General features: G+C 47.3%; 2 protein-coding genes across 2 annotated transcripts in view; both read right to left on the reverse strand.

Annotated features, from left to right (window-relative positions):
* Window positions 1-3034: 3034 nt before the first annotated feature.
* CAPN5 (calpain 5) overlaps window positions 3035-27732 on the reverse strand; it is a 52943-nt gene continuing 28245 nt past the window's right edge. The window contains exons 3-13 of the mRNA XM_031601083.2: window positions 26130-26261; window positions 15559-15767; window positions 14641-14833; window positions 13832-14025; window positions 13241-13318; window positions 12529-12724; window positions 11575-11697; window positions 10895-11091; window positions 10435-10556; window positions 7955-8091; window positions 3035-7851 (exon numbers count right to left, since the gene is read on the reverse strand). Coding sequence (XP_031456943.2) covers window positions 7669-7851; window positions 7955-8091; window positions 10435-10556; window positions 10895-11091; window positions 11575-11697; window positions 12529-12724; window positions 13241-13318; window positions 13832-14025; window positions 14641-14833; window positions 15559-15767; window positions 26130-26261 — 1764 coding nt within the window. The 3' untranslated portion in view covers window positions 3035-7668. The remainder of the gene's footprint in view (window positions 7852-7954; window positions 8092-10434; window positions 10557-10894; window positions 11092-11574; window positions 11698-12528; window positions 12725-13240; window positions 13319-13831; window positions 14026-14640; window positions 14834-15558; window positions 15768-26129; window positions 26262-27732) is intronic.
* OMP (olfactory marker protein) lies at window positions 16974-22797 on the reverse strand. Its single transcript, XM_031601085.2, has one exon. It carries the CDS (start codon window positions 22239-22241, stop codon window positions 21762-21764), a length of 480 nt encoding a protein of 159 aa, XP_031456945.2. The 5' UTR covers window positions 22242-22797; the 3' UTR covers window positions 16974-21761.

The raw sequence follows: 27732 nt of genomic DNA on the forward strand, positions 1-27732 counted from the left end.
ATAAATGAGCTATGGAGAACCAAGAAATCTTAGATCCACAGATCTGTTGCTTCTTAAACTCTCCCACCATATTGCCTGCAGGATGCATCCACCGTACACCCACCCCAATTTTCCTAGAGATACCAAAAGATGCTTTTTAGGATATTGTGACTGCATCAAGGAAAGCTTAGGGATCTTACTTTGTTACCAAACCCAGCTGGTGCAGCACAGCCCCTGCGTGTGACATCCCATTCCCAAACTGGGCAGTGAAATACAAAGCTTTGGGGCTGGAGCAGAGCAAAGAGAAGGTGATGTGTCCCCAGGACCGGTGGGGTTGGGGGACACCTGAGATCATTGTGCCACCGACAGTACAGCAGCACCACACCCCCAGCGGCCCCTCCCCATCTCTAAGCACACCCAAACGTATCCCAGAATATGAAGGGGACGTGGAAGGAAAGAGGGGGATCCTTCAGACCCCAGCACAGGAGGGGAACAGCCCCCACCTCACCCAGCTCAGTGCTGGGTGACCCGAGCTAAATTAATCAGCGCCAAGAAATGAGCGAGGCACTAATCCGTGCTGCAGGAGCCGAGCTGACGGCCATTCCTGGCAGGTGGGGAAACCCCACACCCACCCCCCTCGCCCCTTTTCCAGGTTCGATCCGAGCTTTGGGGCGGGGTCGCTGGAAGCGGACCCCTCTCCATCCCCACCCCACTGCAACCTCTTTCCCTCCACCCCCCACCCCCCTGCCCCGAGCATCCCCAGCCTCCAGCCGGCTTTTTCCCAGCTGCAAACCTGTCGCTTCCCTTCTCCTTACCTTAACGGGACATGGCCGGGGTCGGGGATAGGGTTGGGGCCGGGGAAGGGGTTCTGTGCCCAGAGCGGGTCCGCGCTGCCTCCTGTACGGAGAGAGGGCAGCGGCTGCCCTGCCCGCTGCTGAGCCTCTTAGCGGGGGAGGAGCCGGGTTACAGCCAGCCCCTGGTGTGTGTGTACGTGGGTGTGTGTGTCTGTACGTGTACAAGATACCTCCAACCCGGGGACACGGCGACCAATGTGCTCCCGTGCATCCCCGTGCACCGATAGGTCACGTCCTGCATCCCTGGGGCTGTCCCGAATGGTGGAACCCATTTTGCTACGTGCTCTGTGATAGCAAAGTCCTCGTTTTTCAGAGTTCTGATGGCTTCTAGGGCAAAGGGATGACTGGGAACACCTCTCAACACCATGCTGGGGGCACATGGATGTGCAAAACGAGGGGACCTCATCCCCTGGGATGCTGATGGAATCATAGAATCGTAGTGCCACAGATTTGTTTGAGTTAGAAGGGATCTTTAAAGGCCATCTAATCCAACTCCCCTGCAGTGAAACAGGGACACCCACAGCTTCATCAGGTACTCATAGCCCCATCCAGCCTGACCTTGGGTGCCTTGGGACATCCACCACCTCTCTGGGCAACCTGTGCCGGTGCTTCACCACCTTGATAATAAAAAAAACTTCTTCCTTGTAACCAATCTAAATCTCCCTAATTTGAGTTTGAAATCATTTCACTTTGTTCCATCCCAACAGACCCTGCTGAAGATTCTGTCCCCTTCTTTCTTATAACCCCCCTTTAGGTGTTGAAATTTGTATTCGAATGCACAAACCGGAGCTTGTAAATGTGGAAAATGGGGAAGTCAGCAGAGAGAAATGCTTGAAGACCAGGAAACTCAGAGCTGAGGTTGTGCCTAGGAGCTTAACTCTGACCTGCTGACTCCCTGCCTAAATCAGGGCTGATGTTTTTTCTCCTTCCTGCTTTTAATTGGGCTGTGAAACATTCCCAGAGCTTCTTACTGAGTATGAAGCCTGGCATTTATCTCGTAATTGTTGCAAACTACACCTTGGTTTTGCAGCATAGCACACAAAGTGTTTCTAAGCTTCTCTTGGCAGAGAAGCTGAGCAGACCTGGAGCATGTTTTTGGTTTCTGCGGGCCTTAGCAGAGGTAGGGCTCTGCAAGCTTGGAAATTAATTGCAAATGCTACCAATACCCTCTGAGGTTCTTCTTCCTTCCATAGAAATATGCCTCAAAATGTGTGAGATGATGTCTGAAACAGCGTCCTCCTGGGGATGGCTGAATTTTTGGTGATGACATGGAAATAGAGCACTATGAGAGAGTCTTGTCCTCCAAAGGTGCACCAAAGAATTCTGCTCAAAACATAGGAGAAGTCATGTTGTGGCCACCACATCCCTTCCTAAGCCCATAGAAATTTCTTTAACAATGTCACTGCTATGGGTCACCAGCTTATCCCTGCGTATTCAACTCTGAGGACGTTGGCCAAGGACATGGCACCACCTCAGCAGCTCTGAGTGACAGCCATTGAACCCATTGCTGAGAGCCCTGTTGCCTCTGCAGCCATTCTTACTGGTAATCCTCAGCCTGCTCAAGTGGCAGGAGGCTCAGATCCATGCTGGGGGGTACTCTACATGAATGCTGAAATGAGAAGCTATAGGGAACCCAATTCCAAGGAGAATTAGCATTCCAACCCCATCTTGTGCCCATGGTGGTTCATCTCAAAGGTGAGATGACCTGCTCCTTCAGGTCAAAAGGAGGCCCCAAAGTGCCCTTTTTATTAATTTAACATTAGTGGGCAGAAACCCCCAGGAGATGATAGTGCTGGAGGGATGAGGAGATGTTGCAGGACCCTTGGGGAACCTGGGCCCACTCTACTCCCTGTTGCTTCTCTCCAACCATGTACACTGTCCCAGTGTCACCATACTGATTTGCTCTTGGCCTCACACCCATTCCAACATCCCTACCCATGTTGCCAACATGTGTTGGTGGACACCACTTGAGTGCCATCAGCACAGTTGCAAAGCAGCCTTGGCTCTCAAGCCTTATTGTGCCAGCAAAACCTCAGTGCCAATGTTGGTGTGGAAGCACACACACTCATCCAATCTTGCATAGGCTTTAAAAAAAAAAAAAATTATTTATTTTTATTTTTAACTATGCACAAAAAAAGTCTCAGGGAAAACAAAGTTTATCCAAAGGAGCTGTAAGAAACATGCCTCATCCCTAGAGACATTCAAGGTCAGGCTAGACAGGGCTCTGAGCACCTGATGGAGCTGTAGGTGTCCCTGTTCATTGCAAGGGAGTTGGACCAGATGACCTTTAAGGGTCCCTTCCAACTCAAATGGTTCTATAATGTGCAATCTGCAGGGCTTTGTTGAGGGAAAGCTGCCCAAAATCATATCCTCTTGTTGCTTTGCCCACAGTCTTACAATTTTTATTATTGTTGTTATTATTTTTATTTTTCCCGGACTGCTGAGATTTTTTTTAAGTCAAGGGAGACTCAAAAAGAAATAAGAAACCAACCCCAACATCCCTGCACTGTGATGACTTTGAGATAAAGGAAGTAAAGTGTTCGGAGTTGGAGGTGGCTACTCTCCTCCATGGCTTTGCCCAGTGAACATGAGGGTAACTTTGCACAAAACCTTCACACATTTGCCCAAGGAGGTTGTGAATGCCCCATCCCTGGAGGCATTTAAGGCCAGGCTGGATGTGGCTCTGGTCTGGAGGTTGGCGACCCTGCACATAGCAGGGGGGTTGAAACTGGATGATCTTTGTGGTCATTTTCAACCCAGGCCATTCTGTGATTCTATGAACTTTTTGCTTTGCCTCTGTCTCAGAGTTCACAGAGTAAATAATTTGAATGGAGTTCAGTGAAGCAAGCCAGCAAATAAAGTTCTGCAGAGCCACCTGGTGTCCATCGAAAGGCTTCTGGAAGAACACAGCAATTAGGAGGCAGGGAGTCTCAATAAAATATACACAATTTATTTATAGGAGGTTTACAGCTGTACAACGTTGGCCTTCAGTTCTGACCGCTCGCCGATCTTGTGCAGCGTGACACATTGGTGCCAACTCATAGCCTGGTTTAACACCATCACATTAAAAAAAGGGGATTTCATGGAGTGTAGTGACAGGCTACTTGCAACCGATGCAGTTGATTAATAAAAGAAACAGAAAATTAATCAGAGACATCCCACACCATTCAGTTTAGTGGGCATGGTGGGGATGGATTGACGGTTGAGACTCGATGACCTTAAAGGTCTTTTCCAACCTTCATGATTCCACTACTCTATGATCTATGGTGGTAGGGGGGAATGGAAAGTCCTCATCAGGTTTGCCCTCCCCTCAGATAAAAAAAACTGGAATACATCCATTTACTCTATTCAAAGAGAAAAGGCATCGACACAAACAGCGGCATTTCAATAACTACCCTCCTCAACCCACTCTACAAACAAGACCAAAAAAAAAAAAAAAAAAAGTTAGAAAAAAGAAATTTTTCTTCATCCCTTGGAAATGAAGGGGGAAAGAAAGCTTCTGCTCTAAGTTTTCAACAAGAAAAAGAAATAAAAAGAACAGAATCATTATCAATATTAAGACATTTTGGTCCTGATATGGTATAACGATTGTTATTTCAAAGAAGGTATTGAAAGCTGCCTTTCATTATGGCTTGATTCTCCGTAGGAAGGAGGGAGGCTGGCCATGGCTATCAGGGCATTGCTGCTCCCCAGCAAGTTTCAGTGCCACTTCTTGGGGATCACAGCACAGTTTGGAAGGGGTCAGGGCACCTGGGCCAAATGGCTGTGGTCTATCGAAGCTATGGGCAGCCTGATTTCCTGAGAAAACATGGCTCATGCAAGCACACCAGCCTCCTCCATCTGGTGCCGATGGTGCAAAATGCCTGTGGTGCTCCTGTGGCGTTCTCCTTCAGCTGAATGGCTCTTCTCCCTCCAAAGCATTTCTAGGCATCCCTTTCACCTATCACTCCTAAGACCTAAATCACAACTTTTGGCCCCACAGTCCTTCTCCCACTTATTTTCATTGACGAGTCCTACGCCCAAAACCAGGATCTAATGAAAGTAACTCTGAACTGTGCTGGGCAAAATGAGGAGTTCGCTTCAACTTTGGGCTCAAAACATCCCTTTATCAAAGCAGGAGCATCTGAACTCATTCTGCACAGAATCACAGAATCACAGAATTGCCAGGGTTGGAAGGGACCTCAAGGATCATGAATCTCCAACCCCCCTGCCGCATGCAGGGCCACCAACCATCCCACCTAATGCTAGACCAGGCTGCCCAGGGCCCCATCCAATCTGACCTTGAACACCTCCAGGGACGGGGCATCCACAACCTCTCTGGGCAGCTGTTCCAGTACCTCACCACTCTCTCTGTAAAGAATTTCCCCCTGACATCCAACCTAAATCTCCCTTCCCTCAGCTTAAAACCATTTCCCCTTGTCCTGCTGTCACTCACCCTTTCAAAGAATTGATTCCCCTCCTCTTTGTAGGCTCCCTTTAGGTACTGAAATGCTGCAGTGAGGTCACCCCGCAGCCTTCTTTTCTCCAGGCTGAACAAGCCCAGCTCTTTCAGCCTGTCCTCATAGGGGAACACAGTGCCACTCTCATTCAGGTCCCAGTGATGGCAACAGGATTTGGAAGGTGTTCTGCACAACAGGAATAAGTGAGACCCAGAAAAAGCATCTTGTGGGCCACTGCCTGCTGCTAAGACCTGGAAAACAAGACCTAAGAAAATGAGCAATTTGGTCAGAAGTCCAGTGCTGACCCACAATGGCTTAACTACTGAAGATGAGGAAGGAAGAACAGCCTGCAAAAGTGGGTGATGTTGTCCTTAGGGACATGGTTTATTGGGGAAATATTGGTGGTGGGTGGAAAGTTGGACTGGGTGATGCTGGAGGTCTTTTGCAACCTTATTGTTTCTATGATTCTGTGATTCATATTCTTCTAGATGCACCAGTATTTGAGCTAGCAGCTGACTTGACACTGAGAAGCAAAATACCACGTTACAGTCTTTGCAAATATTTAGGGACTTAAAAAAAACAAACAAACAAAAAAAACCAACCCACAGCATTACAGCATAAACATGGCCAGTTGGCAGGACAGACCAAAATCCCACTTTCTACAGCAAAAGAAGGGTTCGCTTACTCACTGCTCCTTGCAGACAGGATTCTTCTCTGGTCTGAATTTATCAGGATTGCCTCGTTTGAATTAAAAAAAAAAAAAAAAATTCTTTACAGGAAGCATTGCACCATGTGTGCTCCATTCTCCTAGCAAGGAGCTGACTGCAGAGGAGCTGCTGGTATGGTTTATATGAAGCCAGATTCTGCCACCCAGTGGATAAGGAAGAGAAACTCAGGATTACGGCAAACAGGAGCACGGTCTTACACACTTCAGGACTGTGCTTTGTACCTTTGTACCAAAATGTGTTTGGGCTGTGCTTGTGAGACTGGCTTTAGCTCTGTGCAACTCATCAATAAACTGGAATCAACATCAACTGGAAATTGAAGGTGGCAGATGAATTTTAGAATGAATTGAGCGTTTTCAACCTGAACTAGGAGCAGTGCTCCTCTCCTTTAACATGAGCTCAAGTCCCACAGCATTTGGGAAAGTGAGGCACTGAAAATGATGCATTAGAGATCTGTATGCAGCAGTGAAGGTGATGTCCATCGAGCAGAGCTCCTCATCTATGGGAACTGATGCTCCTCATCCATGAGATCTGATGCTTTTGCCTTCAGAGGAACAGTTCTTCTCTTACCCCAACAACTGAATATACCCAGGAGACAACCTAGGTATGGGGTTACAACTCAGCAAAATGTAAAATTCAGGCTTTATGGACAGGGACAGCAAAAAAGCAGTGGAGACAGCAGGCACAATGGCAGTTTGAGAGGCACAGGCAGGAATCGAGACCAGACCAACTCAAAAACAAAGCCCTGCAGAACAGTTGTCTAACCACAGCTGTTGGCATTTTTGCATCCTTCAGAATAGGCAGCTGAACACCAGGAAGCACTTCTGTGCCACGTGAGTGATGGAGTCCTCACACAAGCTGCTCGAAGAGGTTGTGAGATCTCCTCCTTGGAGATCTCCAAAAGCAACCTGGATGTGGTTGGTTGGCACCTCCTCTGGGTGTCTCTGCTGGGATAAAGTTGGAATAGATGGACCAGAGGTCCCTTTCAACCTCAGCCATTCTGTGATTCTGTGATTCAGGACAGTGTGGGGCTGAACAGGACTTGGAATGAGACAGCAGGTCCCTATAGTGATGGAGCCACTAGTCTTGCTGACCCTGTGGATTTGGGATTGTGTGACTGCTCTAGTGCATTTCCCATCCAGTCGCTGTGTACATATCAATAAATCACCCCCAAGAGCCCCAATTCCTTTTTCCCCTTCTGCTTTGCTGATGTGCCTCCTTGGATAAGCAATTAAATGTCAGTTCATGGGCAGAAGACTCCTGGCGCACTACTCTAAAACCAAGCAGACACACTGAAGATGCATCGAAGCAGCTGGTGGGACCATGGTGGCCACACGTGGTGACACATGTGTGCCAAGCCCCATGTAAACAAACAGCACCTGGACATCGTGCTTTGGCTGTCAGGACACACAGCGTGCCAGCAGTGATCCCACGGGGTGCACAGTAGTGATGGGACTGCAGAGGATGCCAGTAAAAGGATCGTTGTGGTTCCCCAACAAGGCACCATTTTTTAACATGGAAAACACAAGATTGGCTCCTTTGAGTGGAATGCATGCTTAGTTCTCCTATACTTGCAGGTGGTAGATAGGCTGTGTGTATATATATATGTGTGTGTGTATGTATATATGCATATATATACATATGTGGCACTAGAGGAGAGTCCTTGAGTACTCAGACGTTGGTGAGGATGTTACTGCTGAGCATCCTCACAGCAATGGTTCCAGGCAGATCATTTGATTTTCTGTTCCCTCTGTCCTGGAGGTGCAGTGTGTGCACGGTCTGCTGGTCGCTGGGATCTCCCTTGAGCGCCACTTGACCCAAGAACTCGTCGCTTATCAAGTTGTGGTTCCAGATCTAAAGAAACAAAACAAAGGTAGATCCTTAAGGGATCCAACCAATCTCTCTCACTTTGCTTTGCCTGGTGCAGCCTCACCTCGAGCCCCCAGATCACTGATACCTGAACAATGATGGGTTTTCCTGGCTTCTTGCGATAGAAGAGGCCTTTCACATCAAACTCTGGTGACACCGTGTCTTTCTTCACTGCAGAACGAACCTTTTGCCCTTCACACTTTATTATCACATATGGGTCAGCTCCTGGGGAGATAAAAAGTACATTATCCTTATTTTGTATCTCCTGTAATTTCTCAGAGCCCTTTCCCAGGGGCTGCATGCAGCAGTTTTCTTCCAAACCCCACCAGAAGAGATGGATATCTGCCAAGAAGTGTATCACACCCCAGATGATGTCCACGAGGCTCTGCTGATGGGCTGGGGCTTACTCTGTTAGGTGACATGGTATCCAGAAAGGAGTTGGTGATGGACTGCTATGAAATGGCCACCGCTTTCCTGACCTCATATTCTCTTTATCTTCTTTATATTCTCTTCATCACTCTAAATTCTCCTTGCCTTTGGGCATGGAAGGCAGCAACGTGCTCAGCTCTCCCTTACAAGATTTACTGAAAGTAGGTGAAAATAAAGCCATGGAGAAGAGAGCTGGGCTCACAGAGCTTGTTTCATGAAAGGAAACACCAAGAACAGAAAGAGCCTGCAAAAACATACTTGATTCCACTATACTCATATACTCTAGAACTAGGCTTGGTTTTACTTTAAGGTCAGAACCAACTAGCTCAGCATGATAATATGTTTTCATCTCTATTCATAAATCTTTGGCACATCTTATATTTCTCCTAGACTGAATGAGACTCAAATACTACAGAGATTTTATGAATAAGGGCGAATGCTGGGCTAAGAAAAATGTTGGGCGATCGAGGTGATGAGAGACAACACAAAGCTGAGCCAAAATTAAATGCCAAGTTGTGCTGAGGTAGAAGATCCACAAAGGGTCTGGGAACTGGGAATATTTAGTCAGGAACTGGTGGCAGAACAGAGAACTTGAGAATGGAAATATATTTAAAAATACTTATAAGAGGTGACGATGGTAATTAAAGTATTTGCTGTGAGCAAGATTTCAGGGAAAAGATCGAATTGTCACAAAAGAGAAGGATCATTTGTAGTAGCAAGAGGCATAGGGAAGGGAAAGATGGAGCACTGAGGGGCAGAGATGGTAAAATGGGTGGCATCCAGAAGAGGTTGAAGCAGGCAAAGCTGGTGAGTGGGAAGCCAGAAGGTCAGTAGGAAAGGAAGGTTATGGCAATATCCCAGCTAGAACAAGATAACCGTGGGAACAAGCAGGCAAAAATGACGGGAGGGGAAATTACCAAATCCAAAGACTCTCAGCTCATAGCTGGATGGTACCTGAGCTTCTAGGAAAAAGTCCCTCATTAGACACCACTTTTCCCTTAGGAAACAAGTGCAGGTTCTGGGAATTTCAGTAGAGAATGAGATACTGCTTTGGAAATATAATTGTCAGATGCATTTTCCAGCCATGGATTTTAGTGGCTATGATGGGAACACAGACCAAGTGTGCTTTTTTGTCCAAGGGGAGCATGGGAATGAGGAGAAATGGACCACCCCCTCCTGAGGGCCAGGATTTAAGATCACCTTTTTGTTTGCCAGACCACCTCCTCACTAGCTTGTTGTGTGCAAGGATCCAGCTCCCCCCAGCAAAACACAGCTGCATCATTTCACAGCTGGTTTTCCAACCCAGTTTCTTCTTTTGGGATGTCTCATAAAATCTTCATATTCCGTAACAGGAGCCAAATTCCAGTTCATAAATCACTGTTTCTGAAATGGTGTGGAGGAACTAGGCTGGGAGATGCGAGAGATACCATTGCACTGGAAACCACTGAATAAGCAGGCTGGTGGTGGTGGGAGCTGAACAGCTGGAACACAGCTGGGAAAATCCATTCCCAGGGAGATCTTGCTGAAAAAAAATACTTTATGGCTCCAGAATCCACATACACCCATGGAAGAAAATGTTTTTGTGAACAGTTGAGAAACTTTTGGCTACACTGCTGAATTGCTACAGGTACAGTGAGTATTGAGTAACCTGAGGAAAAAAGCCAACCTACTTAGGGCAAAACTCTCACCCTGAGCACCAGACATGATAAGAAGACTCCCTTTGTGCTAGGTGATAAATAACATGAAGACTACACCAAAACATCGACCATTACTTATCTGTCCTCCCAACTGAAAGGCCTTTGAATATGATTCCTAAATTTTACAGCTGCTCATACTTAGGAAGAAAGCCTAGAAGAGTGCAAGACCTCTGCCAAAGGCTCTGGGGAGGTTTTGGGAGGATCTCCCAAGAATCCTTGCTGATAGCTTAAATATAACAGCGGATCATTTGCACTGCAAGATTTTCCATGGACTTTCTCCTTCTCTGGTGCTTGAACCAGACACTTCCATTGAAGAACTATCTGAGGACATAAGAATTCCCAGCAAGCCCTCGCTTCATGAAACCACCTCTCTCTTCTCCCTCTGAAACAACCAAGTCCCAGTCCCTCTAGGACTGCGCAGTGGACAGAGAAAGGCCATTACCTCCTTGGGAGTCCTGATTCTTGAGGCCAGCTGCGGCGAGGACGTGGATCTGTGACACTACTTGAGGGTACCCGCACATCCCACTCCAGCAGGTGTGTGGTGGCTCATCCAGTGTCAGCTCTCTATTGGGGAGAAATGTGTAACATTTGGGATGTGCCCAGCCTTCCACGATGGGCAGGCCAATGAGTTTTCTCTAGCAGGATGGAAAGCCTATGCACCATCCACTGGCAGACTCTGCTACCCACTCTGATCTCCTTCTCACCCAAGGGTTGAGATGCTCACCCATGTCATGCTTAGAAGCAAAGTGGGAACTTCTCCACATGTCTTTGTCTCTTGGCCACCTTTGAAAGGAATCCAAACACCAGCTCTGGACAAGTCTATGGCCAATTCTAATCAGGGCTACCATGTAAAAAAAGCAGACAGCACTCTCTAAAAAGGCAGTTCCTCTCCATCTCCTTACCGGCAATCCGAAGGCACATCTGTGAAAATCCTGAGAAGAAACTCGCCTACGTGACCAGGGTCAAAAGTGGTGGGGATGATGACATAGCGGCCTTCCTTCAGGTCTGTCCTCAGGAATACGCTGCGGGAGTTGATGTAAATGGAGCTGGCCACCTTCTGCTGCAGGGTGTGCATCCGGTAGTTCCTGTTCAGCTCCACCTGGAGAAAGAGCATAGATGGACAGTCAGAAGGACAACATTGAGGAAATGTATCAGTTACCAGATCAGGGGATAGCCAGCAAGAATTGATTCCACACTAATGGGACAGCTGGAATTAAGAGAACCAGCAAGGCGGTCCCAAATAAAATTTGAGACCTCCTCCTCTCAAAGCTCTCTTGGCTCATAAACTAATTCTCTGTTGCATTCCAGCTGGGTCACTACCACAAAACACTTGATCAAACTAGCGTACTTCAGTATTCAGAGGAGACAAGCAAACCACTGCTTTCAGCAAGGAAATCCTGTCTATGCTGACTCTATTCATTTCTGAAGTCTCTCACCGTTGCTACAGGATGTACTGAATACACCCATGGGGAAGAGAGTAACAACTAAACACATCATGCCAATGGTCATGCAATGCTAGGATAGTGCACCACTAAGGAATTCCTGAGAGGATAGAGCCTAGCATGCAGGACCCACAGTTTACCTTATGGATATCAAAGCCTATGGCTAAGTTCTCTCCTTTGCCCTCTTTGCGACTGGTCCTTTTTGGCTTCTGCTGGATGGAGATCAGAACTTCATCTTCTGCCTTCTTCACATCAAATACATACTGGAAGCAAACAGAGGAAGGTGAGGAAGACAGGAGCATTGGGCATGAATGGGGGCAAACCCATTTTTGAATTGTTCTGCAGAATACAAGGAATCTAGATGCTTGTACCAGAGCACTTCACCCCTTGCAGTCTACCACAAGTCCTTCTACAGAGGACTTATTCACAAAGACCTAACAGTGAAGCTAATACAAAGCAGGGAGCACAAAACAGCTCTCCCACATCCTTGTTGACGGCTCCTACAATGTAATGGACCATCCTTTATCTGCTTATTAGATGAAGGACTTAAAAGAACTTGTCCCGTGTTACTGAGAATCTTAGATCAGAACAGGACAGAGGAGCTTGTTTCTAGAGGAAAACCATACAGCAGGGCCTTTTCTGAAAGCCCAGAAAGGCTAGAAGGAAATGGCCCTATAGACTACATCTGTCCTAGTACATTTAACAGTGCCAGGGTCTGAGGAAACAAAATATAATTTGATCATGCAGGCATCCAAATAATTGGAAATGTTTCCTGGCCTTGACTGGCACCAGCTAATACCACTTCCCTGTGCACAATTTGATGTTTGGATGTTTGTTTGTGCCAAGCTGCTCCACACCAGACACCTGGATAGGCATTGGATACCCTTCCATTAGGAAGGGTAATGTTAAGAGAGTTGTCCTGGATGCTTGTCACACTCTGCCCAGGGGTCTCAGATCAATAAAGGTCATGAGCACATTAAAAATATGAGCACAGAGCTCTGATGGTTGTTTTGCCCTTTTAAGTCCCTGTAAGAGACTGGATTCCTTGGAAGCAAGCGTGAAGGCTTCTGAATGTCCTCTGCTACATGACTGACCTGAGGATTCTGCAAAAAGGTGTCCTTGTGGTTGATACAGCCTCCACTGCGGTTCTTCAAGGGATCATCACTTCTGGTCCATGCCCCGTGTAGCACTGCCTCCTCCCAGGTCTTATGGATGCTGAGGTAGGATGTGTTGATGAGACGGCACTTGATGATGTCTGTGAAGTATCTACAGAAGTCTTCAAAGGTCATCCTAAGTCAGAAATGACAGAGCTGGGTTATGCTGTTCTTGTTTTCCTGAGCAGCACGATGCAGGGAGATACTCAGTCACCTGTTAGAGACTGTGGATAGCCAACAAAAGAGGTGGAGACACCTTTCTCCACACACACAGCAAATAGTTCATTTGTTCAAACAAAACGGTTATATGTGTTGGAGTGACAGAAGCAAAGCAATTGCTCCTCCTGCATGTATGGGTATGTGTGGTACTGATATGTGTACCTGGTGAGCTGGTTATTCTCAACACACTTCTAACAGGTTTCTAGTGCCCTAGTGAAATGGCTTGGAACCAGTGTGATACCAGTTGCAATCCTAAGGTCATGACCAGCCAAAGCTAATATCAATGGGCAAAAGAAAGAGATGCAACTGAAAATCCTATAGCTTGAAAGGCCATTTGCTCTGGTTAGCCAGTTGAATGGTAATGACTGAGATGCTTCAAGGGATGGGAGGGCTGTGAACACTGTCCACGGTGGCAGCCTCAGGAAAGACTCACCAGAATTCACCATCGTCTTCTACTGTCATCCCCATCTTCTCTCTTTCACTTTTGCTCACTTTCTGCCACTCTTCAGAGCTGTGGGAAGAGTGCAGAATCATCAATGTGAGGGCAAGGGGACATCAACCCTTGGTTTTCCATCCCATCCCACCCCATCCCACCCCATCCCATCCCATCCCATCCCATCCCATCCCATCCCATCCCATCCCATCCCATCCCATCCCATCCACAGACATCATGGCAATGGTACAGGCTGACTCTTTTGGGTGTTATTTTGGCTGAAACAAGACTGGGAGTAAAGAGATGACCTACAACCATCCTTCACAAGAGTGAAATGCTGATGATTTCACCACAACATCCACCATAACTTCAATGATGTCTGCAAGCTCAGACACCCTCCTGCTGTGTCCTTCAGGGACCCCAGGACAAAAAATACATCTACCCAAATGAAAGTAGGTTTAGGACATTGGTTGAAGCAACATTCCACAACTGCTTATGTGTTATCATATCGGCGTAGATATAACCTCAGGGCTTTCTCTAGGCCAACATTTTCCACCAAAAAAAAGTGCTACTGCTGCTTATCTCACTCACGTGTCACTCCAAGGGCCGTTCCACTCTCGTTCACCCCATGGGTTGCGCATGCGGATCATGTCCAGCTTCTCTGATTTGAAGAAAGACAGCAGGCCGTGGCCCAGGCGGACCTTCCTCACATCAGTCACGGCGTAAGCATGGCCCTTCACCAGCCCACAGGCCAGGCGGGCCTCCATGTCTGCTGCTGACATAGCCTGGACAGGAGGACACAAGGAGAAGAGCACCAGTGCTCAGGGACAGAGAAAGTTGCCCCATCAGGAGTACCTGACATTGTATTAGGTACTAGATTCATTCTAGTCTTCTCCGATTGCATGAGATCTCTGAGCTCCCATGATGTCCCATAATCTTCCTTAAACAATAATGCTCATCCTATTGGTTATAATGGAAGATTTGAAACCCAGTGTTCGTGAAGATGTTCACATACAGACATGAAAACGTTTTTTGCTTTTTTCCTGGAAGTGAATGCTCTGATAGTATTCAAAGGCCAGTAGGATGAATCTGCACTCTTGGACATAGCAATGAGTAATAAAGAGGGTTGGGTTGAACTCCAGGCTTGAGTTCATAGAATCACGGAATCATTAAGGTTGGAAAAGGCTTATCAGATTGTCTAGTCAAACCATCAACCCATCACTACCATGCCCAAAAATCTACATCCCTGTGCAAGTTTCTTTGAGATCTTTAAGAAAATGTATGAACTCTTGGCCACAATTTACTTGATCTAATTTAGATGCCTCCAACAGGCTTGGATAAACAGCATCCAAAAATGCCTACTCCCATAAAACCACGATCATGCAGGCAATGTTACTTACTTTGATGGAGCAGCTGATGAGACCTCCACGGTTGTGCACTTTCAACACACGCTCAAAGAGGAGGTTTCGTTTGGCTTCATCGGTGGTGTAGTCCCCTTCAGTCAGGTCGATAGGTTCAGAAACCCCACCAGTAAAGTCTACCAGAGCATCAGCTGTGTTGCCTCCATCCAGGGCCTCATAGCATCCTGACAACCTAAAAGAGGGTGATAGGGATGGCACAATAGTACTGACATTTTAAGAGCTCTCAGACACTTCTTGAGATGGCACGGAGAAGGCAGTATTTCAGTGGGACTGGTCAGCAAAAAGAGGGTGAAAAAATCAGATCTGTGCTGTTTGCAGTACTCCTGAAATCCCTGAGATAGGTATTATTTAAATCAAAGTGGAGTTGAAGGATATGTTGTTTTGAGGGTAAATTGAAGCACGTGAAGGCTTTTTCTTTCAATTCCTTTGTATCTGATGCATCTTATTCCTCCCCAAGAAAGCTGTTGTTTTGACCAAAATATCTGAGGCTAAAGCAACCTCCAGCTGGAAGTTCCAATTCTTGAGTAGACCTTATACCCAGAAGAGAAAAAGAATGATGTTTGGTGTGGGGACCCTGACCACAAATATGCCCCAATAACCTTTGATCTGCTTCCGACCTATAACACTGTTGCATCCTCAAGAAGAAAAGATCTCAGCTCATATAGAAGCAGAAAAATTCATACTGCCTCCCTGTTGCAGTGCTACCTGTGTTAGTTCTTTAAGCCAAATTCAGAAATAAGCATCACCAGCTTCTACATGGCATCAGACATCTGTGCAGCCTGCAGCATTTTGTTACTACAAATATTTTCCACTGGCATAAGCCAACTGATGAATGAACAGAGATGAAAATTGGGGTGTGCAGGTCCTCGTTTGCTCTGCATCTGCCCAAGTACCTACTTGGCATAAGCCTTCTCCACCAAGGCACACCAGAACTCATTCTTGGAGTTGGAGTGGCAGTAGATGAGCTGGTTGTGAAGCGTGGGCAGGCGGTCATCTATTACCACATCCAGCCACTGACCAAAACGCCAGAATTGGAAGTGGAAGATCCCTGCATAGCTCTCAGGCTTCTCAGCATTCCACTCCTGCTCCTTCCAGTCTGGGATGACCTGAGTTCAACACAAGGAGGAGACAGAAAGAGAACATGCACTCAGTTTATGCCCTTTTTTGCTAGGGTTAATTCTTACAACAGAACTAATGCAGATGATATCAGTGACGAGGAAGAACCTGAGGGAGATGAATTTGCTCATTACAGCCCATTCACAACATATTCTGGGCCTGCCTCTTCCAAGGTAGACTAGATTTGCATGCACTGAAATAGCTCAGACTTCACCCTTCATTGGAGAATGTCTCTAAAAATCTCTCATGGCTCTGTTTCTGTTTCTATTATGCCTTCCTTGACCTTATTCTCATAATTCTACCTGGGAAATCTGCTGGCATCTACTGTTGAAGACAGGCTATTGGAACAGAAAGGTCCTTGATCTGACTAGGGATGGCTGTTCTTAGGATCAAAGTTTTAGAATTGAACATATCACTTAGAAAGGATCTATAGAGTTCATCAAGTCCAACTGCCTGAGTACATCAGGGCTAACCAAAAGTTATTATATGTTATTGAGGGCATTATCAAAATGCTTCTTGAACGTTGACAAGCAGGTTCTCATTGATGGCTATTATTATGACCGAATTTTTGTGAATTTTTATGTCAGAAGGGTACTAGTGGGATCCCTTTTTAAATCCTTTTGTTTGGTCCTTGTGTGATTGGACTGGTCTAAAAGTGAACGTTGTATTTGTCTACTGAGTGGTAATGAACAGTGACCATCACTCTGGGTATATCTGCTCTGCTAAAGTAGAAGAAAGTGAGATCCCCAACCCCACTGCCATAGTCATCCAGAAAGTACAGGAGGGAAAGAAGGGGAAAAAAGAGTCAGAAGTGAAATAAACTTAAGAGAAGTTAGGAAGTTGAGGCAGTGCAGGTTTGGAGTCACAGCCATTTGCACTCTCAGCAGGACAAGGCAAAAAGGGATGGGTAAATAAAACAGTAAGTAAAACCAGTTCATATCCTTCATGCTTGTGGGCACCATCAGATATTTAACTGCTTCCAAAGCATTGTGACCTAAGAGAGGAGATGCTCCAGTGTGCCCATGGGGAAAATTATTAGCACAGCATTTTTCTGTACATCTGATAGGACAAGAGGTAATGGCTTTAAGTTCCACCAGCTTCAGGTTGGATATTAGGAGAAATTTCTTCTCTGAAAGAGTGGTAATGCATTGGCACAGGCTGCCCAAGGAGGTGGTGGAGTCAGCATCCCTGGAGGTGTTCCAGAACTGTGGAGATGTGGCACTGAGGGATGTGATCAGTGGGCATGGCGGGGAAGGGTTGGTGGCTGGACTTGGGGATCTTGGAGGTCTTTTCCAAACTTAATGATTCACTGCCTGTCCTGCAGAGACAAACAGTAAGTATTGGGATGGGACAGGACATGACATAGCTATACTAAATGGAAAGAGGCTCTTCAGGAAGCCCCAGGTCATGGTGAGAACCCCGTATGAGACCTTGGCCCTTTTCCTGCTGCTTGAACTTTGTGCTTTCGTATGGTTGCCACCACAAAGCTGTAACACTCTCCCTGATCCAGCCCAGGGCTCTTATTGTTCGCTGGAATTAAAGACAGCTGAAATATTAATGATGCCATCAGCCCTGTGAGCTCACTGGCACTCTGAGTTGTCCAGATCAATAGAAGCAGAACAGACAGAGCCATGAGAAGAGCCACTTTGGGAGGGTTTGATGTTTTCCAGGAGTGCTAATGAAAGATGCCCCAGACTCCCTCTGGGTCACTGCCAGGGAAGGTCAGACTGTCAGTTCCCATTGATTCCCTCCTGACTGGCACTCATGCTAATGAATTGTCATAGAGGACCATTGTGCTAATCAACTCACTATTAATGTGAGCTTAGAAATGACTAAGGTATTGATTACAGACAGCGACTCAGCTTCCAGCTGGCTGGTTTTGAGATCCAGCACTACCACTAATGGTGGCAGGAGGTACTGGTCCCCAACCATTCTCCTCTGTCCCTTCATCTGGGTATGGCAATGGAATTATTCTCAGCTGCTGAAGGCAGCAAGAGCTGCGGCTGGCCTTCACACACAGAGCAGAATCTATGATCATGGGCTGGCTGTGTTCCAACAGTGTTTCAAGGGGCAAGGAGTCTGATCTCTTCTCAGAAAAGGTTCTGCCCTAGATGGTGATGGAAATGGATAAGCTCCCAAAGGGCAGTGGGCACACACTTGAGCTGCGGGAGCTCAGGAAGTGCTTGGACATCACCCTCAGACAAAGTCTGGATTTTGGGTGGTGCTGTATGGAGCCAGGGGTTGGACTTGATGATCCTTGTGAGCCCCTTCCAGCTCAGGATATCCTATGACTCTATGATCTCCAGAGCCCAGCCTCTGCTCAACCTGGCAAACAGTGAGGTGTGAGTTCAAGCATGAGGCTCCTCTTCCCATAGAACTCTCCATGAACTCTCAATTCTTGGCTGACAATGAGCCAGCAGTGCTCCCAGATGGCCAAGAGGCCAACAGCATCCTGGCTTGTACCAGCAATAGTGCAGCCAGCAGGAGCAGGAGCTGATCGCTCCCTTGTACTCAGCTCTGGCATGGTTGCACATCAAATGCTGTGTTCAGTTCTGTGCCCCTCACTACAAAAAAGACATCGAGGCCCTGGAGTGTGTCCAGAGAAGGGCAACAGAGCTGTGAAGGGTCTGGAGCACCTTATGGGTCTTATGGGGAGTGGATGAAGGAGCTGGGATTGTTCAGTCTGGAGAAGAGGAGGCTCAGGGGTGACCTTACTGCCATCTACAACTGCCTGTAAGGAGGCTGCAGTGAGGTGGGTGTCAGCCTCTGCCCCCAAGTAACATTGATAGGATGAGATGTAACGGCCTCAAGTTGTGCCAGAGGGGAGATTCAGGTTGGATGTTAGGAAAAACATCTCCAAATGAACGGCCAAGCTCAGGCTGTCCAGGTAGGTGGTTGAGTCACCATCCCTGGAGGTGTTCAAGAACCGTGTAGATGTGGTACTCAGGAACATGGTTTAGTGGGCAATATTGGTGGGTAAGTGGACAGTTGGACTAGATGACCTTGGAGGTCTTTTCCAACCTTAATGATTCCATGATTCTATGATATGGTGAATTTCTGAGAGCATGAGAAGGGTATAAGAAGGACAGTGGTGTCCCTGGGCCAGAGAGGGGCCATCTCCTACACCCACTGGCACAACAGGAGAGAGGTGGCATTCCAGGTTCCTATTGGGATACTGGTCCCAGGACAGTTACACTTCAAGCACACAGCACAACTCTGCTTGTGGCCATTCCCTGCATATTCCCTAAAGGATTAAGCAGGAGATAGTCATATAAATGAGATTCACAGCTCTAACTGACCCCCAGGAACCTTCCTCAGACATCTCACCTCTCCTCAGTGGTTACTGGAGAGCGTGCCCTTAACCACTCATCCTGGGACCCTGCTGAGTCCTGGACTCAGCTTGATTGCATTGAGGCAGTGCAAATGACATTTCCCTAACCTGATGCAGACTTTTCCTTACTCTGGAGTTAACAGAAAATGCACCTATGACTCTGGAGAAACATCCCTGCCTTGAAGGAGGGATGGATGGGTGCTGATTCCTCCAAGCAGGAGCTATTCTATTGGGAACTTGCCAGCTGAGGACAGGGAGGAGGAGAACCTGCTGTGCCAATCTGCTGAACGAACCAGGACTGAACATCCCCAGGAGATGGGATGGAGTGGTGTATCTGAAAGCCTTTACAGGGCATGAAAACTTTGTAGGGATATTTTCAGGGGTTGGCATAAAATGGATCATCTGTCCTGTGGGAGAGAGGAATCTGAGTACCCCATTCACCTCCCACTCCCAGCTCTGATGGAAAGGTGAGATCCACCTGAGGATCAATTCCTCCATCAAGTTCTCCTCTGCCCAGCTTCACACTCCTCCAAACCAAACCCAACACTACATGCTCCATTTAGCCTTTCATGCTGAGAGAGAAGAAGGTAAATGTTCTGTTTACTTTTTTTTGCAGAAGAAAAGGTTATCAAAAATACCAGAAATGACTTGAAAATTGGTTCTGCCTTACTGCATGCAGGACTGGGGCAGCTACCAAACAGGGAATCAAGAAAATATGCACAGCCTTGATCCTTAAGGGGAAAACAGCTGATAAGGCTTTTATTTACTGTGGCACGTCAATATCAAGCAAGGTACCTGCTGCAGGAACTCTGAGCAAACAGCACTGTAGCAATTACATATTATGAGACCTGGCAAGCAAAAATCCTTTTAGAAGTTGGCAGTGACTCCTGTTATGGGATCTAATCTGATTTGCACTCAGGAACTTTGTTCTGGGATATATGAAGAGGGTTCTCCTATAGGAAAAGAGACCGTTTTGGGACCCTAGAACTGGGTTTGATCCACCATAGGTCCATACTACAGCCAAGCAGGGACAGGTCCCCTTTTATTTCTTTTCACTGAATACAGCATGTCTTGGGATATAAGCAGTGACATCAACTTCTCCAGCAGTGTCCATGGCATGGCCATATGTAGTTGCTGAACTTTGGCTGCAGACAAGACTCAAAGCTCCCAACTTCTCTCCATCTCTGTTTGACTTTTCCTTTCTCTCTAATACAACTTGTGCATATCATTTTATACACTGTCATGGGGCTAGAGAGGGCATGGTGTCCAGGATCTCCATGGGATCTGGAGAAGAGGCTGGACTCCTTTGGGAATGGTCTACACAATCAGTAGGCCGTGGGTATCGTGCCTTCTCATCCTGGTTTCCCATCACTGCCCTCTCCTTACATACCTCAGGAAAACCTCAGTCCATACCTTGAGGAATGCACACCATCATTTGAGTGCAAACCAATCATAAAAATACTTTTTCAAAGGACATTCCCACCTGTGACTCTCAAGAAGTGTCACTAAAGTACCTTCTGGTGGAGGGAAAGAGGATGTACAAAGTTAGCAGTTTCTCCACAGTCAATGGATGAGACAGTAAGAAACCATCCTGGATGTGTTTGCAAAGTGCTCTCTATAGATCACAGAATCAAAGAATGGTTTGGGTTGGAAAGGACCTTAGAGATCATCTAGTTCCAACCACCCTGCCATGGAAAGGGACACCTTGCATTGGGCCAGGTTGCTCAATGCCCCATCCCAGCTTGGCCATGAAGATGTTTTAAGGCCATAATCATGCACAGATTGGTTTTGCTGCAAGGGACTAGCTGCTGGCTCAGACCTACAGCCTGCTCTGAGCTGCTGGCTCTGCACACACGTGCATGCCTGCTCCAACTCATCTCAGTAACAGAAATACAGGCAGCAAGAGGAAGGCAACATGCTTAAGCACACCTCCCCACACTGACCCCCAGTATTAAACAGTGAAAGCTGTCAGGAAAAGGAAGGTCCACCCTCCTATTTTTTTGTCCAGTGAGTTTGCAATCTGCTGAATGCAACAGGTCTGAAGGTCCTTCAGCTTCATGGTAAGGTGAGCTTCCATAGGTCTGGTCTTTAGAGACATGGAGCAGTCACAGTCACAGAAACAGTCACAGTCACAGAAGTCACTGTAACTAGCAAGCATTCAGCATCCTTGCAAGGATCCATCTCAAACAAGCCTCCCCTTCTGGACGGTTGGGATGGAAACTGGAAAGCAGCACTCTCTCCAGGATGCCTCTCCTGTTTGCAGCATGGCAATTTATTTTTCCATCAGGCATTTTGTATCCAGGTGCCATGGTTGGAAGGGTAAGAGCAGCCAAACATTTCCAAGCCAGCAAGACTGTGCCAGCCAGGCCTGGTGAATCCCTGAACTCACAAGCAAGCAGAATTATATTCTAGGCAAATAAAGCAGCAAGCATCCATGGCTCATTCTCCCTCTTCCCCTTCATTCAGATTGAGGAAAGCATGTTAAGGGAATGTTTTTCAGGGGTGAGGAGCTCCAGAAGTGCCAAGATGTTCTCCACCATTTTGTTATGCCCTCCTTCAATGAAGTACCACATAGAAACAACCGAGAACTGAACAAAAGAAAGAAAAATGAAGACAAAGCATAGCTGAGCAAGAAGGACAGAGCTGGAGGGAATCAGGCCTTAAAAACGATGGAACCCTTCAACTGAGCAGGTTCAAGGCCATCGGTGAAAGCAAGGAGGAAATACATCACCTTGCGGATCTTGGCTAACTCCACGAGCCGCTCCCCAAATTCCTGGGCATCTGCCTCATTGCACTCCACCTCCTTGGCCCCTGGTTTCTTCCAGAAGATGCCCACTGGTTCCAGCAGCTGCCGGTTCATCAGGTGGGTGAGATCAGGAGTCCAGTGCTGGGAAGTGCCGGTCACCATCACCTTCCCAGATCTCTCCAGTTGGACGTCCCAGCGGAGGAAGCACAGGTTGTGCTGCCGGATGAAATCCACCCTGTAGATGTGCTCGTTGGGATGCAGCAGCTTCTCACCATCCTGGGGCCTGGCATTTTTCTGCTGCAGGCTCTGGGCTCTCAAACGCATGCACCGGGTGAGCTGGTCATCGTGGATGAAGGGCAGCTTGAGCTCCCCTGCCTCGGCTGCCATCTCCTCCACTGCTCCTCTGCTACGTCCTCAGCAACGTTTGGCTCCCAGATAGGACACGCAGGGGTAAAAATTCTGGTGCACCTTCTCCACGGTCCCAGTGGTGCTAGGCAACCCAGGCCACTGACGCAAAACACCCTCCAGGGCTTCCTCTGGGTGCCCTCCCATCTCGTTTGCAGATTAGGAACTGATGGTGCTGCTGTGCATGATAATCTATAGGGAAGGGATATCTGATGTCAGCCTCCCTGGCAACCTCCCTGACAACGGCTCCAGCAAGCCAAAGTGCAGCTCGTTATCCCTAAATGAAGGTGCACAGTCAGGGCAACCATCCTGCAGGTGTCGGTGCCAGTGTATTCTCAGAATACTGGTTCGTGGGATCATTCATGTTGGAAGCAGCTTCTGGAGGAGTCTGCTCCAACCCTCTGCTCGGACTGGGACTTTATGGTTAAACCAGGTTGCCTGGAGGTTTGTCTATCCCAACTCTGAGCATCTCTGTGCACGGAGCACTCTGGACCCTAGTATCAGAACATCCTCATGCTGAAGATATTTCTTTTTTTCTTTTTTTTTTTTTTTCCTTTTATATTCATTTCCCATACTGTTGTTGAATTTTGTCCTGTGTTTGTGCTCAAATCTGGCTCTGTCTTGACTGTACCCTCCCCCCTCCAAACTGCAAAAAGCTCCTCCTTCATCCTCTCCTGGCCACCCAAAACCATCTCTCTGGTGTCCGTAGAGCCTAAATCTGGACAAATCCCAGATGAGGAGTCACAAGTGCCTGTGGGGAAGGGGAAGAATAATTTATCTTGCCCTGATGGCTGCACTCATGGCAATTTGGCACCGTGTCTGGCTGTTCATCTCTACAAGGGTTCATGTTTGACTCACAGTTAGGACCACATGTCTTCTGCTGGGTGGCACTGCTGGCAGGAAGCCTTAGTGGGCACCAACAGCTCAGCATAGGTCTGCTGCCCTCGAATGGACTGGATTGACATTGGAGAAAAAGGTGCTCATGCATGGACTTCCCTTTTACTCAATGCTTCTGGGAAATGGGGATGTGGACACGGTCCACATCTGGGCCTTATGTTTGTCTCTTTGGGCCAGGTGAAGGAGCATATCCAAGATGGAGTCAAGCTCTTCCAGGTGCTGTAGAGATGCTCTGAGTCCAAGTGAGCACCAGCAAGACTGCTCCTAACCTGGGGCTGCTCATTTCCTAAAAACTGCTGAGTATGGTTACATCCAGAACCTCTGTGCTGTGTTGGTGGGCTCTCCAGGCAGTGGATGTTTAACAATACACCCCTCTGCCATGCACCATGAAAAGATGGCTAAACCATCATCATGACTTCAGGTGTTCCATGGAAAAGGCCTGACTCCTTCAAGCATGCTGTGCCATCCTTAGGATAGAGCCACTGGTTTGGACTCTCAGAGAGACCATGGATTTCAGCATCAACTTTTACGTGGCACATTGTATGGAGTTAGGTTGTATGGTGTTATGGTGATTCTATGATTCTATGGTTAGGTTCTTTGGTTCTCTCCGTCCTGTCTGTGACTCATGTTGGCATCTGTCACATCACATTTCTGCAGAGCACTTTGGGAACTCAAGGTGTGTTAAATAAAATCCAGGAAAGAGTTTTCTAAGATATTTTTACAGAAGGCACTGCTATCACTTGGGCTATGCCACACAACTCACAGCCAGTGAGCATGATACCTGGGGACTTCTATAAGAAGTCTCCAAAAAAGACCATCAGAAGACATCAGGAGCCCAAGGTGGGTCACTGCACTGGGAACTGCCCTGTACTCACCAGTCTGATACTGCTCCTAAAGACACTGTGAGCAGAGTCAAATAAGCTACAGGGCCACACATAGCCCCATCTGAAGGGATTAAAGAGAGGTTCGAGGAAACCAGACCCTTCTTGCTGTCCTCTGAGCTCTTGCTTTGCTTGTTTGCTAGCTTTCAAACACCTTCAGCAACAACTGTCATATCAACTCTTGGGTTTTAAAGTTAAAGATGCCTTCAGGAAGCCCTGGAGACCTGGTTACAGATCCAGACCACCCTCCAGGACAAAGTGCTACTGGAAATGACTTAATCCCTTCCATAATCCAATGCCTTTATTTCTTTTCATTAGAGCTAGGCTTCTCAGAAAGGCCACAAAACAGAATTCTATACAGCCAGTTTTAAACTACAAAGGGCCAGGCAAGGCTTAAGACATTAGGAAACTGCTCTCAATTCTCTCCCAGTCCCTAGTTCCTACCCAGTTTTTTCTAGGAGCAATGGGAGAGCTGGACCAAGATCCCTGTGCTGATATTTCAGTGTATTAACACCTGCATCAGCACCTTTTAATTCTTCCCAGACTTTAAATCAGAGACATTCTGGTGTCTAATGACAGTTCAGCAGCTTTGTGTTTTGCTGTCTTGCCTGTCCTATCAACTGTTGCTTTTATTGGTGTATTGATGGGTCAGGAGCAGACAATAGCACTGAAGGGTCCTGAGTGTGCAGATGCTGTAACGCCAATGAGCCACCAGTAAACATCTCTGGGCATGGGGAGAGGACTGAAACTTTAGCTTTTGCTGTAAAACAAACCTTTCTGAAAGAAAGAAGGATTCAAGGATGCAGATAAAGAACAGCTCTGAGAGTTAAGGGTATGGAAAATGAGAAGTCACAAACACCTATGGCAAAATTGCCAAGGGAGGAAAAGCAATGCCATTGGTAAACTGAAATAATGAGGTGTCCAAAGAGACCTGGCTACTGTTTGGTTGACATCTCCCAGGGCAGGGCTGGAGGTGAATGGTGAAGAGGGAGGAGAACTTGCCTTGGGGAGATGACGATGCAGAGGAACAGCCTAAATAACACCTTACACCACGCCTCTAACAACAGCCACAAGCTACAGAAGTGCAGAAGTAGGAGGAAATCTTATTGCTTAACCAGAAGCCAACAAAACCTACCTTGTTCACACGTGCTGGAAAGACTTGATTTTAACAGAAAATAAAAGACAAATTCCCGTGGTGGAGCTCAGTGTTTATGACCACAATAGTAGAGAATGGAGGGACCTCAGCACACAGAGCAAGGAGGGAATACTGGTCTGCTGCAGTGGGTGAAGTGGGCGATGCTCCAATACTATGGTGCTTTGGTGGCTGCCTTTTCACATTAAAATCTAGATAAAGGCACTTGCAACTTGCTGGCCCCTTGTCCTAGGATGAGGGACACCTGTACCAGACTGAAGACCACAGCTGCACTGGCTTTCATAGGCTTGAATTCTTCTCCCAAGGAGGACATGGTAAAAACGTCCACAGGCTGGCAAAGGATGTGGCACTTGGCACCTCCTGTCCCTTCACACTGCTCAGGCTCTGTCCCCTATTCTGCAGCTCCTCAGTGCCCTCCTGCTTTGTGACAGTGCAACCACGATGCCCCTGGACCCCAATCTCATAGGAATCCCATTGTGTGGAGCAAACCATCCATGGGAACAGTGGCCTGGGAGGCACACTAATATCCTTAGATCATCCTACTGCCCCTGTGCAAGGTGTGGCCAAGGTGAGAACACGCTGGGCAGCCAGAGAGGTAATACCACAGGAAACAGGGACTTTCAGCACTGCAGTTGAGCATCCTGAATATATATATATATATATATATATATATGTATATGGTTATTCTGGAATGGGGATGGTCAGATTTGGGATGTGGAAGGACAGAGCAGGGCTTGATTCATGTGGTTATGGAGAAACTCGCCAAGAGTTTGGCTCAAATGTGATTTGGCTGTAATCACAACAATTCCTCTCAAAGAACATTTTTTTAAAGAGAGGCTTTCCACATGAACAGCTTTTCAGGACTGAAGCACTTCTGAAGATCCAATATCTGAGCCAGGCAAACAAAGCATGAGACCAAGGTGTTGAAGAGAAGCTTACCTTCTGCCACAGGGCCTCGCGGGATGCTAGGGAGGAGCAGGCAGCCACAAACCAGCAGTTCCCAACCTGGCCCTGGTGTAAATCATGGGAGCTGATCCCATCCACAAAGAGATGGGGATCGGCGCAGATTTCCTGTGAGACAGGAGAAAATAAACACACTGGTGAGTGAGGAGGCAGGGAAATACAAAGCAAGGCTTCATGGCTGAGGAAAATCTCTTTCTCTGCTCCTCAGGTTCCCTTTAGATCCCACTTGCAGCTTTGTGCTGGCCTGGCTCATCACACTGGTAGCAGGAGGACCTTGTCCTGCCTTATGCTCTCCTCAGGACATGGCTATGTCGCTGCTGAAGTGATGTCAGATCCCCTCCCAGAAGGATGGCTATTCTGTTCCAGCATCAGCACATCTCTGCTATCATTATCCATGGTAATAATGGTACGTTTTCACATCATTACAGCCCTAGTGACCCATCTCCTCCTGTAAGTCTACCCTTTGCCTTCTCTGCAAGCCCTTCAGCTCTGACAAAGCTGTCTGTTTATCAAGCTTCTCCCTCTCACTTTGCTCTGGGGACATTCTGATCTCCTGATGGAAAGGCATTTGGTGCTGAGAGTATCACAGAATCATAGCATGACTTGGGTTGAATGCGACCCTAAGCCTATCCAGATCCTAGTGTCTAACCCAGCCTGGCCTTGGGCACTTCCATGGACACCAAGTGTCTTCATCCAGGAGGTTCACTGTTCTCCAGCAGATGGTGAAATTTTGGTAATCCAAAAGCTTTGTGAAATGTGAAATACTGCAGGTTTTGTTGTTGTTGTTATTGGTTTATTTTTTTCCCCCAGTCCAATTTGGAAGGTCATGTCCAGATGGAGGCTGAAAGTGGATGGGGAAGAGAGAGAGTTGAAAGAAACTTGTCTGTTTTGCTATTCTATCTGATTTAAAGGGGTGAAAGACAAAGCAGATCTCCTTTCTCTATGCCCCTTAATTTTTCAGGTTATTTACATCCAAAGTAACGCACTCCCCAACCTTTGCACATCAGGACTTGCATTGCTTGTTCCTCATGGGGAGGAATTGCTGCTTCATAAGCATACCAGGACAGATGCCCCATCCCTGGGTACATTCCAGGTCAGGCTGGACAGGCCTCTGACTACCTGATGGAACTGTAGGAGTCCCTGTTTGTTGCAGGCAAGTTGGATTAGATGGCCTTTAAGAGCCCCTTCCAGCTCAAACGATTCCCTCGTTCTATGATTTTATGATCTCCCTTTAATTCCACCAAACTCCAGCCAGTACTGCACACCTTAAAACAACTTGAGGGCTGATTCACTCCTGGCTGCCAGTGTTGCAGGAGATTGGAATAAGCACTAGAGGGAGACAATCTGACAGCTGCCAACAGCACCTGCTCTGTTCAGCATCCCTGAGTGCAGAGAGGGATGGAAGAGGAGCAGTGCTATTTAATAGCAGGATAACAGGGGTTATCTTATTTCATACCATCAGGGAAGCAGCCAACAGCTTGTGATGCATCTGTCCTGGCTGTCAGTGATGGGGATGGTCAGCTCATAGTGGTCCTGCTCTGGGCTCAGAGGCACCATGGCTGAGGACCTCTGCTGCTCT

Source organism: Phasianus colchicus, chromosome 1, assembly GCF_987193195.1.
Source record: "Phasianus colchicus chromosome 1, bPhaCol1.hap1.1, whole genome shotgun sequence".
Lineage (NCBI taxonomy): Eukaryota > Metazoa > Chordata > Aves > Galliformes > Phasianidae > Phasianus > Phasianus colchicus.

Bases quoted from the DNA above. Each gene is read 5' to 3' on its own strand.
- OMP (XM_031601085.2), bottom strand. From the start codon at position 22,241: ATGGCAGCCGAGGCAGGGGAGCTCAAGCTGCCCTTCATCCACGATGAC.